This window comes from Pocillopora damicornis, chromosome 1 (assembly GCF_964200805.1).
Source record: "Pocillopora damicornis chromosome 1, jaPocDami1.2, whole genome shotgun sequence".
Taxonomy (NCBI): Eukaryota; Metazoa; Cnidaria; class Anthozoa; order Scleractinia; family Pocilloporidae; genus Pocillopora; species Pocillopora damicornis.
The window spans coordinates 29,925,430-29,941,420 of record NC_142670.1 but is presented as its reverse complement, the minus strand read 5'-3'; the positions used below and the strand labels follow the sequence as shown (position 1 = coordinate 29,941,420).

Here is a 15,991-nt window from a genome sequence, read left to right as displayed (position 1 = left end):
TGTTTAAACAATAGTGTCATTACGTTAGTTGACAAGCGGCCAAAAAACCGTCTGCAATAAATTTTAATCGTTCACAAAAAGTACCCAGAAAGTTGAAACGTGAGGTATTTGGTTACAGTTAAACTGAACGATGGAACTTTCATTCATTTAATATCTGAATTTTCTCGAGCAATTTGTTCATAGTGAAAGAGCGAGCAAAGTTTTAATTTAAGTTCTACAACAAATATACGCTCCCGGTGAGTCTTTCCAATTCCGTTCAATTTGGACATTTGTACCGTAAATTGCACAACAGAAATTGAAGGAATTTTTTGAGAAAAGGCCGCATTAAATTCTCTTGTGTCTCGTTGGAGTGTGCCGTTCGAATTTAGTTTTTGTGAAGGAAAGACCAGAATTAAACACGCCATTACAGCAAACAAACGAGCAAACTCTCATAACTTCAAAATAAAAAAATTGAATTTACTCACAATTACTTTCCTCGCCGTTTACTTAATGAACAGAGGTAAATCTTCGTACATGAATAAATGGTCGATGAGAGTGAATAATACTTTCCGTTAGATCATTGACTGATTTTGAAGAAAACATTGTCGTGACAGTCCTTGCCAAACTAGTTCTGTTGGTTTTCAAATGTTCCTACGCTTTTTTTTTTTCTTGCGCGCTCTCTAATTGACAGGTGTCAGATTGTGACAGATACTTGTAAAAATAATGTTTCAAAGTTTGTTTGGAAGCCTTTTAAATCACCTTTATCGTTACGGAAATGAAAATGTTTCGCTAAGGCATCTCTCTTAAATTTGCATCACCTCTATTTTAACTACCATTTACCCACTCAAAAAATTGTTCAGTTTATGGAAGATCTTGCCGTATTTACGTCCATAAATCATTCGGGTTCTTTTGGAAAGAATTTTGTCAAGTTTAAAAACAATAAATATGTTATTTACCGGCTAAGGGTCGGTCCGTATGGTGAAAAACTGTGACCTCGGTCTTGAATGCTGCCTCGGGCAGCATTTTCAAGACCTCGGTCACAGTTTTTCACCATACGGACCTCCCAGCCGGCAAATAACATATATGTATTTTCATCACTGGATGAAATTCAGACTTAACTGGTGTGAACTTCTGCTTCAAAAAGCAACCCTATAGGACAACAACAGGGCTCTGTGAAGTAAAAAAATGAAAATCTAAGAACGTTATCCTATTTTCTTACAATACTCCACATTTATGGCTCCTTCCTCCTATGGATGTCACTACTCAGTAACAACGCGGACGATCCTCTCATCTCAGCAAGCTAAAACTTAGTTTCCATATATTATCGTTCAACAATAACTTGCAGGCGAGTGAGATCGTTTCTGAATATTCTTAGTTCTATCTCTAGCGTTTTAAGTGCAGCCGTTCGGTTTCTTCCTTTGAATTTTTACCATCTTAATGGCCGGTCTGCTCTTCGTGCAACACAAACGCAGTGCTTGCTGAAACTCAGGAATTCTGAATACATACACAATCGGATTGACAAAAGAGTTAGAATAATTTAGAATGTTCACCATGTAATAAAACGTCCATGGTATTGATGTCTTAGTTACAGAGATTAATATGTTCAAGATGATTTTGGGAAGCCAACATACTAAAGCCGGTATGGAAACCAGAAGTAGGGTGTTTGTTAAGCGTCTGTGTCGCGAAGCTCCATTTCGATGCTGTGAAGCAACACTCTCGTGTTGAAAACTTCTCCAGATGGCGATATTACAGACACATACGATGATTGTTAGACCCAACACTACGGGAATAAAAACATACAAAACAGATTCAAATGAACTCGAAACGTTTAACAAAGTCATTAATGTAGACAGCAAGACAGCGGAAGACCAAAGTAAGAAAATGGCGATGCGGTATGTTCTGGTGGATAATGAACGGTGTTTAAAGGGCCAAAATACGGCATAAAATCGCTCACAAGAAATAAAGGCTGCAGATATATACGAGCCTAACAAAAACGTATCATCGAAACTTGTGTAAAATATTTTGTAGGCAATGTGTTCAAAGTCATATTTTGCTGTCCAAAGCTGATAGGCATCTCCAACGAGGAAAAGGTAAAAGGGCAGTGTGAATGCTCCTAACATCAAATCAGCAAATGCCATGTTCATAACTAAAAATAAACTTTTCCTACGAAGTGGTTTGGTAACTGCAAAGAGAACCAGAGTGAGCAAGTTTCCTGCAATGATAAGGACCGAAGATAAAATGAGAACGCTGCATAGTGCAATCCCTTTTTCCTTGGAGGAAAAACTTCTTGTGAATGCAGACGCATTCTCCATGGTTTTATTCACTGCCGACGAGTCAATCCTATAAACTTATGACTAAATGAATTACGGTTAACAGTTTTTTTTTTCGGAATAAAACGCGTTGTTTCAGAGGAGAGGAACTTGCAACAACACCAAGCAACAGCAGCTGAAATGTTATTTGTATTTCGGGGTAATTATATTCAAGGAGTAACGTAGTTCAGGTAGACAAGACATTTCAGGTTCAACTAATACTGTCAATAAAATGGCTTTTCATCAAAGAACGTAACAGGTGTTCATGTATTTTCCTGTTGAAATGGCAAGAATTGCTCAGTTTTACAATTGTTAAGGTTTTAACAAACTTCTTATGTGACTCAAAATCTCTACACTAACGGACTAGGACGTTGTCCTTTCTCAATGAGAGATAATCTTCATAAGTGATAGACGAAAGGTTTAATAACACTTCAGTATAATTAGCTCTAGACACATGCTACTCGATGCAAAGTTTAATTTTGCATCAAACAGTCATCGTACATCGTTGAAATTAAACGAGTCACAACAATTAGAGAGAAAAATACTTAGAAATTATAATCTAAAGTTAAGTACATTTATGGTTCCTATCGTCAAAACTTTACCATCATACATTTAAGACGACAGCCAACACGCACTTGAGCTGTTTGTGTGTTTTTCTGCAAAGTTTTACCGCTTCATTAGGTTTGAACAAATTTCTTACTTGGTTCAAAATTTATTAACAAACCGACTCGGACGTTATCATCTTTCAATAAACAAAGAATATAAATAACGCTTTCGGGATAATATGCCCCAGACGCATGCTACATAATACACTCTTCAATTTTTAATTTTGCATTTAACAGTCATCCTACGTCGTTCAATTTAAATGAGTTTTAGCAAAGAGAAAGAAATGATCCAAATTATTATCTACAGATGATTGTATTTACATTAACTGATCCGCTAACTGATCCGTTCAAGAAAACCGCGTGTTTCCCTTTACTTGAATCTTAAAAATAATCTTTTTCGGAGCGAAGAGGCGTATATCGTTATCATTTCTCAATGAGAGATAATTTTCATGACTGCGATGAACGGATTTTGTTGTGACATCTCTAAGATATTTTGCTTTAACTCTCTACTTAGCGCGTTGATCAATTTCCAAATTTACATTAAACATTCATCCTGCTGTGATGAATTTAGCTCAGAGAGGAAAGAAAAAGAGGCGCCTAAGCTTCTGGAAATTTCTTACTTGGCTTAAATGTCTTCGTACGGCCACTCAGGTGTTATTATCTCTCAATGAGATATAATCTTCATTAAATTGACAAATAAACAGTGTAATAACACTTCCAGGATAATTTGCCCTTGACTCATGATCCTCAATGCACTGCTCTAGTTCTAATTTTGCCTTAGAAATTCATTCTACACCGTTGAATTTAAAAGAGCCATAGCAAAGAGAGAGAGAAATAATAAGGAATTATTATCTTATGTAGAGTTTATTTACATTATTGATCCGTTGACTTTTCCGATGCGGTAAACCGTGTGAATTCCTTTCACTAGAACTAAGAAGTTATTTCTTGGAGCGAAGAGGCATGCTCTTGTATCGATTGCAGTCTCATTCAAATTTTTATCTGCATTTAATAGTCTTTTCTCTTAAGTATTTGATTTTCGGAAACTATCTTAGCTCTCACGCGCTTGGTGTAAATGCACTACTTCACTGAATATTTCCCGGGTGATATTCGTTATTTGTTTGCAGAATATATGAGGGCATACACCCGCATTACTTCTTGATCAGTTGAGATTCCCTATTGAGGTTTCTCTTGCGAAGAGACGGGCTTGTGACATGGTGTTTTAATGCAAAGGTCAGTTTAATCGGAGGGATTTGAACGGAAATTTCTGTCAATATCATGGTAATTTTTTGAAGGTGTTCATGTAGTTGGAGTAGGCAATGAGTTTGAACAAATACTGTGCCACGTAGAACCCTTCGTGTCACAATAAATTAAATGCCCGTTTATTCAAAGATGTAACAGGTGTCCATGTATTTTTTTTTACTTAGTGGTAAGGCTTTTTAAACAAATTTCTTGCCTGTATAACCTGTATGAAAATTTCTTTAAAAGCCGACTGGGGCGTCATCATTTCTCAAAATGGTGAGTAAAAAGCGTAAAAACACATCCAGTATAATTTGTTCTGGACACATGATACGTGATGCACTATTCTATTTCTCTGTCCGCATTAAACAGTCATCTAACACCATTGAATTTAGATAAGTTATAACTATGAGAGCGAAATAATGGTAAATTATTGTCTATAATTAAGTGAATTTATATTAAGGTATCACAGAAGGAAAACAGTCATATTTTTCTCAATTTCCTAAAAATTTTATGTCCAATAAAAAAAGTAAAGATTCACTATTTTCTGAAATTTCATTTTGGTATCTTTTTTACTCCAGGAGATGTACAACAAAAAGTATCATGAGGGTACAACGGAAGGCACGAGCTCGAGATTGATTACACTTCATGTCAACGTCTTCTTGTCACCTAATAAACGATTACAAACCATTATTAACGTGCAGATCACGTTCCAATCAAAACAAGGATGTTATTAAAATGCGCGGCCAAATTATCTTATCTTGTGAAACGAGTCGGCGTTTTCATTTAACTTGGGTTTTTCCGGCTAACGGGGGAATAGACAGTGTCGTGACTAAACGTTTTAAAGCAAAGATAAAAAGTTTAAACGGGGGATCTTGTATCAATACGACAGGATTAAGGATCGGTATCGGTGAACTTTTTTCCGATCAATTGATAAGAAACTCAAAGTTCAGTTGTTAACAAAAATTACTGAGAGGTTATCCTCGGTGTTGTTTGCGAATACCCCGTCAGTTTTTTTAATCCTTTTTTCCAAACTACTATCGATCTTTGCTTTTACGCCGACTCTTTTCGGTGCACGTTACAGTAGTGCATTAATTACAAAAAATTCCGATTCGTTTTCCTTCAAAGAGGATAACGACAGAGCTCTCTTACAGAATTCGTTTCTACAAGGAATAAATGAGTATATTTGGAGTTTGAGTAGCCAATCACAATGCACCTTCACCGCTATCCACTGTTTGCTATGTGCTAACACTTTTTGTCTTCGTCGAGCATGTTTATTATGTTAGAATGTATTGTAATCTACGTTTTTGTTCGAACCGACAATTCAATCACCAACTAGATGGACAATTCAGTCTACAACTCCGCTTCAATTGTCTGCAATAGGCCTACAAAATCTACGTTACATACAACCAACGGTATCTAGTCGTTTCGTACTCACGAACGTTTCTTACTTATTCGATTCGCAACCAAAATTACCATTTTCGTTTCGATTAGTATTCAAACCATTGGTGAAACATTAGTGACGATAAAAACCCCAGCGAGCAGATGAGTACTGTTGCGTGCGACCGGTTGGTTATGACTCCGGAAAGCGAGTAAAATACACATAAAGTCCGGTTGAGTCTATTTTTGGCTTTATTAACAACAACAAATAAATCATTGCTAGCGTATTGTTCTCGCCACTCCAACATAAAATTCACATCTTCTCTGTAAAATCTCTGTGTATTCTTTGTAACATGACAAGATATTTACTAAGATAGGAAAAAATGAAAGAGAATACTGTTATCCTTGGTGAAATTCAGATCTGACTTGTGTCTACAAGTACTTCCGATGGGGAGTATATCTCTCGACAACACAAAGGTTCCACTGCAACAAAAATTTATCAAACAGGTAGGAAATTATAGTATTTTGGGATTAAAAATTTTTTTCGTTCAAACTCTATTTAAAGGGGAGTGGGATCGGTTGGTAATACTCTCAGCTCCATCTCCAGCGTCCAAAGTGCAGCTGTTCCGTCTCTTCTTCCGATTTCCCCGTTTCTATGGCTGCTCTCCTCTTCGCACAAAACGAACGTAAAAGTGCAGCCGTCGGTTTCTTCCTTCTGCATACACTTAGAATTCCTGAGTTTCGGCAAGCTCTACGCTTGTGTTTTACAAAGAGGAGAGCAGCCATTCAGACAGACGAAATAGAAGGAAAAAAAAAACGAACGGCTGCACTTTTAACGACGGAGAAAGAGTTCAGGATATTACGAACTGTTCCCACTCGCGTGTAAAAAGAGTTTAACAAGAAGATATATATGGAAAATAATTTTATTTTCGATCTGCTGACCAAAGAGAATCACTGATGGTGAGTAGCGCCGGCGAGACACATTAGAAACAGGAGTCATAAATATGAGTTATTGTCAGAAAATACAATAGTTTCCAGCCTGTTTGTTAACTAACTGTAGCAGAAGAATCTATTTTTTTTGTTTTTGTTTAGAGATACCTTTTCTATCCAGGAATAAAAAAAATAATTTTGCTATAAACTTTAAAAAGGTTCGATTCAAGGGGGTTTTCAGTTCCTTTTGTTACAAGAATCTGGAAAAAATGTAATTTCCAATAGAAATCAAGCCAAAAAGTGTGTAGAATTATTGCTTGTAGTTCCGATGCTAACACTGACATGGCGCTATGAGTAAACCACTTACCTGTCCTCGAGAGTGTTTTAATAACTGTAAATTGGCCAAAATTTTAACCATGAGCCGTAAAGGCCATTACACCTGCCATTGAAACTCTACTTGAAAAGCAACGGGTCGGCAGTAGTCAATTAGCTCCTATTGTAGAAACCTATTCTGCGTTTATATACTACCATACTGCTCATCGAAAAGAATCGCCGTAAAAGCAAAGATCGCAAGTAGTTTGGAAAAAAGGGTAAAAAAACTGGCGGGGTGTTCGCAAATTACCCCGAGGATAACCTCTCAGTGAATTTTGTGAAGAAGTTTGAGTTTCTGATCAATTGATCGGCAAAAATTCACCGATACCGATCGTTAATCACGTGGTATTGACACAAGATCCTTTAAACTTCTGATCTTTGCTTCAGAACACTTAGCCATGACACTTTCTATTCCCCCGTTAATGAAAACGCAAGTTACATAAAAAGGCCGAGACGTTTTACAAGATGAGTTTATTTGGCCACGCATTTCAACCAACACCCTTGTTTCGATTGGAACGTGATCTGCACGTTAATGATGGTTTGTAATTGTTTCTTAGGTGACAAGAAGACGTAGACATGAAGTGTAATCAATCTCGTGCCTTCCTTTGTTCTCTCATGATACTTTTTGCTTTATATCTCCTGAAGTAAAAAAGACACCAAAAGAGGGAGAAAACGCAAAATTGCAGATAGCGAGGAAAATACCTTTGTAACCCCTATTTTTTCGGCTTTTTAAATGATCGGCAGGACACATTTCACAAACTGTGAAAATTTTGAGAGAATTCACCGAAGCAAATTATAGAAAATCAAAAGCAAGGCCAAATTATCACTAGCGGGCGCCTCTCTTCATGGAGCCTTAGCTAAATAACGAAAATCATATTGGTAATATTTACTACTGCAAACGATAGTCCAAATCTTGCTCATCGCCTTTTGATGGCTTTAGTGACCATAAAAAGCCAAAACAAAAATTTTCCAGAAAAACAACGATGGCGCGCGCCCTTTAGAGCTTCCTTAATGAAGACTAGCTATCTCTCCTTGAGAAATGATGACGCCCCAGTCGGCTTTCAAAGAAATTTTTATTCAGGCAAGAAATTTGTTTAAAAAGCCTTACCACTCAGTAAAAAAAATACAGCTGTTAGGTTTTTTTTTAATAAACGGACACTTAATTTATTGTGACACGAAGGGTTCTATTTGGCACAATATTAGTTCCAACTCATTGCCTGCTCTAACTACACAAACACCTTGGATAAAATTACCGTGATATTTACATAACTTTTCAGCTGTTCTTATTTCGTTTTATTGCAAAAGGTTGAGCCCTACTCCTTTGAAACACTGTTTTTTTTTTTTTTTCTGCGATAAAACTATTTGCCTCAACTGATTTAATTTTAAGTTTACAACGATTGACATGTCGGCAGTGATCGAAAGCCTGAAAAATACGTCTGAATTCGCAAAACGTTTTCCTTCCAAATCAGAAGGCATCGCATTATGCAGCGTCTTCATGTTATCTTCGGTTCTAATCATTGCAGGAAGCTTGCTCGCTCTTGTTCTCTTTGCAGTTAACAAAACACTTCGTAGGAAAAGTTTATTCCTAGTTATGAACATGGCGTTTGCTGATTTGATGTTGGGAACTATCTCCGTACCCTTTTACATTTACTTTGTTGGAGATGCCTATCAGCTTTGGACAGCAAAATTCGGCTTTCATCTAGTGGTTTTCAGATGCATCGTTGCCACTTTTATGTTCGGCTCATATCTATCTGCAGCCTTCATATCCTGTGAGAGATTTTTTGCTGTGTGTTGGCCGTTTCACCACCGATCACTGTCTACCAGAACATACTACATCACCATTTTCATACTTTGGATACTCGCTGTCTTTCTGTCTTCAATTGTAACTTTGTTAGGTGTCTTTAGTTCATTTAAATCTGCTTTGTACGTGGTAGTCATCGTCCAATTGTGTCTAACAATCATAATATGTGTCTGTAACATTAGTATCTGGATAAATTCTCAACACGGAAGGTTTACTTCACAACAACAAAACAGCGCCTCGCGAAGCAAACGCTTGACAAAGACCCTACTTTTTGTATCCATGTTGGCTTTAATAACCTGGCTTCCCTTACTTATCATAAACATTTTAATCTGTATAACTGGGGAATCACTATCACATCTGGTTAATTTTGTGGTGAACATTTTAAACTATTCCAACTCTTTTTTCAATCCAGTTGTGTATATATTTAGAATTCCTGAATTTAAGCAAACGCTACGTTTGTCGTGCACTAAGAAGGGAACAGCCACGAAGACAGGACAAATCGAAAAAAGATACCGCACTACACTTAGAACGCCGGAGAAAGAGCTAGGAAAATATCGCACCGATCCCACCCGGCTGCAGGTAATGTTTGACCAAGAAGATATGGAGACTCAATTTTAATTAGTTGTGACAAGAGGACCATTTGGCTTTGATGCTATTGAGTGAGGTACAATAGAAGCAAGAGTCAGAAATATGGCGTCTTCTCAGAAAATACGATGATTGCCTGCTTTAAGTTTATTACTTGCCACAGTACAATTTTTTTGTGTGTGTTATATGGTATCTTTTCATAGCAGCAGCACATAAGGAAATCAAATACGTTTCTTCATTTATCCAATGTGATTATAACATCTCACCATTTTGCTAACCCAAACCGCGGTTTACGCGAGCAATGGGCCTCAGTATTCTGTATAAGAGGGCTGATTTAATTAAAGATAATTGTTACGTATTTAGATCAACGACAATTTAAAACACATTTTAGGAGCTCCGAATGCAGAAAACTGCACTTAGCTCGTAGAAAAGCTACACAAGCCTCCAACATAACATTGAAAGGAAATCTTATCACAAAAGATCTTTTCCCCCGAATTAAAAGTTGATTCTAGCCTTGGTAACGTTTACAATGAAGAAAAAGGAAAAATAAGCCGACATTCTGTTGGCTCCCTAACTCTTTACTCAGGATTTGACTGGTTTGAGTACTCAAAAATGGAATAGTATGTGATGGTGCAGATTGTTAAGCCTACACTTGAGTGACAATCTTATGATAAATTTACGCTATTTGGTGCAAGTGATCTTGGAAAAATCTGTTACATTACATAGAGTTGAATTGGTTATTGACGAAACCTAGGCAGAGAAAACTGAATCTTAAGTTGTTGATCTCGTAGGGATGATCACTCATTTGTTTTGTTAATAATCAGCATCAAAATTATCAATTGAAAGAAAGATTTCCGATTATCTCATATTGATCTCAATTAAAGCTGTATACCCAAAGGAAATTGTATACCCATTGTAAATCAGCGTTTTCTTCATCAAAAGAACTGCATGCCTGATTACATATGGGTCTGTGCGGAAGTCTTGCTTCAATTTTCATAGCTGATGTCGCAAAAAGGTGATATCGTTAAGATAGCATTGTCACATAGGACTTTAGGGGAGGCCTAAAGGAAGGAAAGAAACTCCTAATTTAAAATCTTAAGACCGTGAATTGGTCATACTTATATCGACGGTCATATTGCGGGACACAATTGTCTGTTGACTCAGCCTCGCCGGCAGTGTTTGATATATAGTTCTATTAACTTTCAATGACTGACTTTGGAAAATTGGTTTACTAAATCAAAACTGTGAAATCCTGAAGAGATAACAACACCTACCGACGCCCTACCGACAACTTCGAAACATTGACATAGAAAAACAGAACTACCTAAAATCTCACAGCTTATAACTATAAGCAGAAAAAATTACCCGATCAGTTTTTAAAACTGCGTGGCTTTTAGTCTTTTTCCTGATAAACTGAAGAACCCAAATGAAACTTTTCATTGACCTTAACTCAAAAATGCGGAACTGAACCAACGGAGAAATTCCAGTGCCTTTGCCCTCAACACGGAAGAAGTATTGATCTGCTACACATGAGATAACTACCATTACAGTGCCATCTTAAGAGCTATATTTGTCATTTTGTTCCATCAAATTGGGTCGGTTGTAGTGAAGAAATATAACATGGTTTCTGTGTTTACCTAGCCTGATGTAAAAACACGGGAGGTTGGGAGAACACGAGAAAAGCGTAGGAAACCACGACGCGAAGCGGAGTGGTTTCCAGCTTATCGAGGTGTTTACATCAGGCTATGTAAACACGGAAATCATTTTACATTTCTTTTATAAAATAACTAATGAAAGAAGAACGAAAATGGTGTTTACATACCCTCATGTAAAATGGTTTTATGGCTAATCAGAGCGCGCTTACTATTATTTTATAATTTGAAATCTCAACGGTTAAGATTTTATGCCTGGACAATAAAGTAACAAGCTTCAAACAGTCCCTTGTATAGTCTAGCAGCAATGAAGTGATATAGATTTTCCAATTTGAACAATTATTTTTCCTAATAAAAATGAATGTAGTTTCAGCGTCTGGAAATATGAAATAAATAATTAGATTATGGGTTTTAAAGATGAACTAAAGTTACGATTACTGGACGTTTTATTAGAGTTCTCTTTCCCGTCGAGATAAACGGATACATCTGTGTACTTGAATGAATTTATTTATTAAAATAAGGGGCATTTTATTTCCTAGTCTTCACACATGAAAATAATTCGATTGCTTGTCAACAATTTCCACTCCACTAGTTTAAATTATGATGCCCGCGAAACTAAGATCATTCGAGGCGTAGAGGTACTTCATCTTTAAACCTATGTCTCATTGGAAACTGTCGGGAAGAACTCAGCTGTTTTCATCGCCCACTTGTCTAAAGTTTTATGATATATAAATATATCGATGAAATACCAGAATTTCTGTTTTTAAAACATGATATCTTTACCACGCGCGGTGAACGTTCCACTTATTTTTTCGCACGTGCGGATAAAAATGACGTCATGGTAACCTGCTTTAGCAAAATGGCGGTTTTACTTTTCACGAAGGGCTCTTTTTTATATTACGAACATCAAATTTGATTCACCCTAAAGTTTTTAGGAAAAATTTATTTCGTGATATTTTTTTATGTCAAAATTAAAAGGTCTTGTTCACGGGCTGAGTTACCTGCAGGTGTCATGTGCATTCGATGTTCTTTATATATATTTTAAATTGTATTTGATCTAAACGAGCGATAATAAATGGCAAAACAACATGATTAAACTTAACTTGATTTTAGTTTGGAGGCAGGGAAAGCTGTACGCTCTTTATTTTATCTTATTTTTTATTTCACACTCTTGAGGACGCGGTTTGTAAGATGGCCGTTGACATGTTCTGACAACTTAAAAGTATAGGTGTCTGAATTTGAGCAGTAACTTAAGAGCTAGAATTATCATATTTATGAAGAGTTTATTTTTTTCGTAAATGAGACGATATTTTGCTCAGATAGAATAAATAAAACAATATATTTTTATCACTGGATGAAATTCAGACTTAACTGGTGTGAACGTCTGCTGCAAAAAGCAACCCTATACAACAACAGGGCTCTGTGAAGTAAAAAATTGAAAATCTAAGAACGTTATCCTTTTTTTTTGACAATACTCCACATTTATGGCTTCTTCCTCCTATGGATGTCACTACTCAGTAAACATGCGAAAGGTCCTCTTATCTCAGTTGACTAAAACTTAGTTTCCATATATTCTCGTTCAACATCAACTTGCAGGCGAGTGGGATCGTTGCGGAATATTCTTAGTTCTATCTCTGGCGTTCTGCGGTTTCTTCCTTTGAATTTTTACCATCTTAATGGCTGGTCTGCTCTTCGTGCAATACAAACGTAGCGCTGGCTGAAACTCACGAATTCTGAATACATATACAATCGGATTGACAAAAGAGTTAGAGTAATTTAGAATGTTCACCATGTAATAAAACTTCCGTGGTATTGATGTCCTAGTAAAAAAGATTAATACGTCCATGATGATTAATGAACGGTGTTTAAACGGCCAAAATACGGCATAGAATCTCTCACAAGAAATAGAGGCTGTAGATATATATGAGCCAAACAAAAGTATGTTATCGAAACTTGTATAAAACGCTCGGTAGGCCATGTGTTCAGAGTCATATTTTGCTGTCCAAAGTTGATAGTAACCTCTAACAACGAAAATATAAAAGGGCAGAGTGAAGGTTCCTAACATCAAATCAGCAAACGCCATGTTCATAACTAAAAATAAACTTTTCCTACGAAGTGGTTTGGTAACTGCAAAGAGAACCAGAGTGAGCAAGTTTCCTGCAATGATTAGGACCGAAGATAAAATGAAAGCGCTGCACTGTGCGATCCCTTCTGCCTTGGAAGGAAAACTTCTTTTGAATGCAGAGGCATTCTCCAAGGTTTTGTTCCCTGCCGACGAGTCAATCATTCTAAAGTTATGACTAAATGAACTACGGTAAACAGTTTTTTTTTCGGAATAAAATGCGTTGTTTCAGAGGAGAGGAACTCAGCCTTATGAAACAAAACCAAGCAACAGCAGCTGAAAAGTTATTTGTATTACGCGGTAATTATATTTAAGGAGTTACGTGGTCCAGGTAGACAAGACATTTCAGGTTTAACTAATACCGTCAATAAAATGACTGTTTATCAAAAAACGTAACAGCTGTTCAGTTATTTTCTTGTTGAAATGGCAAGAATTGCACAGTTTTACGCTTGTTATGGTTGCAACAAATTTCTTGTGTCGCTCAAAATCTCTGCACTAGCAGACTAGGAAGTTATCTTTACTCAATGAGAGAGGATCTTCATTAGTGATAGACAAAAGGTGTAATAACGCTCCAGGATAATTAGATCTAGACACATGCTACCAGATGCACTATTTAATTCTGCGTATAAGTATTAAGTATATTTATGGCTCCTATATATCGTCAAAACTTTACCATCATACATTAAAGACAGCTAACACGCACTTGAAAGTTTCGTGACTTTAATTTCCTCGGCCAAGACAAACTTCTTTTCACTGTGGACATTACATCTCTTTTTAGTGCCATTCGCCATTCTGTCGCTCAAACATATTTTTGATCAACGTACTGTCAAAGAACCTAGCTCTGAAACACGACTCCGCTCAGCCAAACTAGTGCTAATAATAGCTTCCAGTTGAAGTTGTCAAATATTCTTCCAATTCTCTTAACCCTTTACCTCCCATGAGTGACTAAGAGAGATTTTCTCCTTACAATATCAATACAATATCAAGCATAGAAGTGATGAAAATAAAGTAAAATATCGATAAGGGGATTATTAGTTGATCCAATACCAAATTCTCCAAATTGACATAATAGGAATTGTGTGGCAGACAGTAAGGAGAATTACTGATGAGATCTTGGGAGTTAAAGGGTTAGGTAGCCGGTGGGATTACTCAGCACGTACTCAAATAGTAAAAGAAGGCGCTATTAGTAATTTGCACTCGTGTTACATCAGAATGCACTCGTTTTCAGCCGATCAGAAGTGCGTAATTTTCTCATAGACGTTATTTTAAAAGTAAGCAAGTTTCCTGTTATGATTAGGACGGATGCCTTCTGCTTTGGAAACTTCTTGCAAATTTGGACATATTTGTAGGATTTCGTTAACTGCCGGTGCCTCAAACAAAGTTAACTTGTAACTAAATGGTATACGAGATGAAACGTTTGATCGGGAAAGAATGTAGTGTTTCAAAAGAGAGGAACTCGATCTTCTGCAACGACACGAAACAACAACAGCTGAAAAGTCATTTATGTGTCATAATAATTTTACTCAAGGCAGTCATGTTGTCGAGGTAGACATAATAAATAATACTGTGTACGTAGAGCCCTTCATGTCACGATATATGTCTGTTCATCAAACAGCGTGACAGCTATTCGTGTGTTTTTCTGGTTTTTAACAAATTTCTTGCACGGCTCAAAATTTATTAACAAACCGACTCGGACGTTATCATCTTTCAATAAACAAAGAATCCGTTCAAGAACACCTTGTGTTTTCCTTTACTTAAATCATAAAAAATATATTTTTTTCGAAGCGAAGAGGCATATATCGTTATCATTTCTCAATGAGAGATAGTTTTCATGACGGTGATGAACGAATTTTGTTGTGACACATCCAAGATATTTTGCTGTAACTCTCTACTCAGTGCGTTGACCTATTTTCAAATTTGCATTAAACATTCATCCTACTGTGATGAATTTAGCTCAGAAATGGAAAAAAAAAAGAAAAAAAAAGAGATCTGTGGCGCCTACACGTCTAGAAGTTTCTTACTTGGCTCAAAATTTCTTCGTATGGCCACTCGGGTGTTATTATCCCTCAATCAGATATAATCTTCATTAAATTTGTAAATAAACAGTGTAATAACACTTTCAGGATAATTTGCGCTTGACTCATGATACTCGATGCACTGCTCTAGTTCTAATTTCGCTTTAGAAATTTATTTTACACCATTGAATTTAAAAGAGCCATAGCAAAGAGAGAGAGAAATAATAATGAATTATTCCTGTAAAGTTCATTTACATTACTGATCCGCTAACTTTTCCAGTGCAGTGAACCTTGTGAATTCCTTTTACTAGAACTAAGAAGCTATTTCTTGGAGCGGAGGGGTATGCTCTTGTATCGATTGCAGTCTCACTCAAATTTTTCTCTGCCTTTAATAATCTCTTCCCTTGAGTAATTGATTTCGGAAAGTATTACAGCTCTCACGCGCTTGGTGTAAATGCACTACTTCACTAAATATTTCCCGGGTGATATTCGTTATTTGTTTGCAGAATATATGAGGGCATACACCCACATTACTTCTTGATAAGTTGAGATTCCCTGGTAAGGTTTCTCCTGCGAAGAGACGGGCTTGGGACATGGTGTTTTAATGCAAAGGTCAGTTTAATCGTTTTTGGACTCGCGCGACAGACTGAACAGAAAAGGAGAGACAGCTCGTAGTCTAGAGGACTACCGTATGTCAATGATTTGATGGGTTTTCTTCCGTTTGCGTATCTGATGTTTTGTCCCTTATTCATTACCTCTGATCTATTTTAAGGTTACTTTCCACCTTCAGAGGCCGAAAAAATCGATTTTTATTTTATTTGACAAAACTGAATTCAAACATTTAACCTTTCCATTTACTCACTCCGAAACTGTTTGGTTTATGGAAGATCTTGCCGTAATTATAGCCTTAAATCATTTGTTTCTTTTGGAAATAATTTCGTTAAGTTTAGGGAAACATAGAAATGTTATTCACCAGCCTAAGTCGGTCCGTGTTTGGAAAAACTC

General features: G+C 36.6%; 1 protein-coding gene across 1 annotated transcript; it reads right to left on the bottom strand.

Annotated features, from left to right (window-relative positions):
* Positions 1-1,329: 1,329 nt before the first annotated feature.
* On the bottom strand, positions 1,330-8,749 carry LOC149053220 (beta-1 adrenergic receptor-like). The gene is made up of 2 exons (XM_089203415.1): positions 8,662-8,749; positions 1,330-2,326 (listed from the first exon to the last, which is right to left on the bottom strand). Exons 1-2 carry the CDS (start codon positions 8,747-8,749, stop codon positions 1,371-1,373), a joined length of 1,044 nt encoding a protein of 347 aa, XP_089059541.1. The 3' UTR covers positions 1,330-1,370.
* Between the last annotated feature and the right edge of the window lie 7,242 nt (positions 8,750-15,991).

What these genes read in the sequence shown, in the direction of transcription:
- LOC149053220 (XM_089203415.1), bottom strand. Translation starts at nt 8,749, where the DNA reads ATGACTACCACGTACAAAGCAGATTTAAATGAACTAAAGACACCTAAC. An exon ending in AAAGACAGCGAGTATCCAAA is followed by an intron (nt 2,327 to 8,661) that starts GTATGAAAATGG and finishes TTTAGTCATAAG; the next exon opens with TTTATAGGATTGACTCGTCG.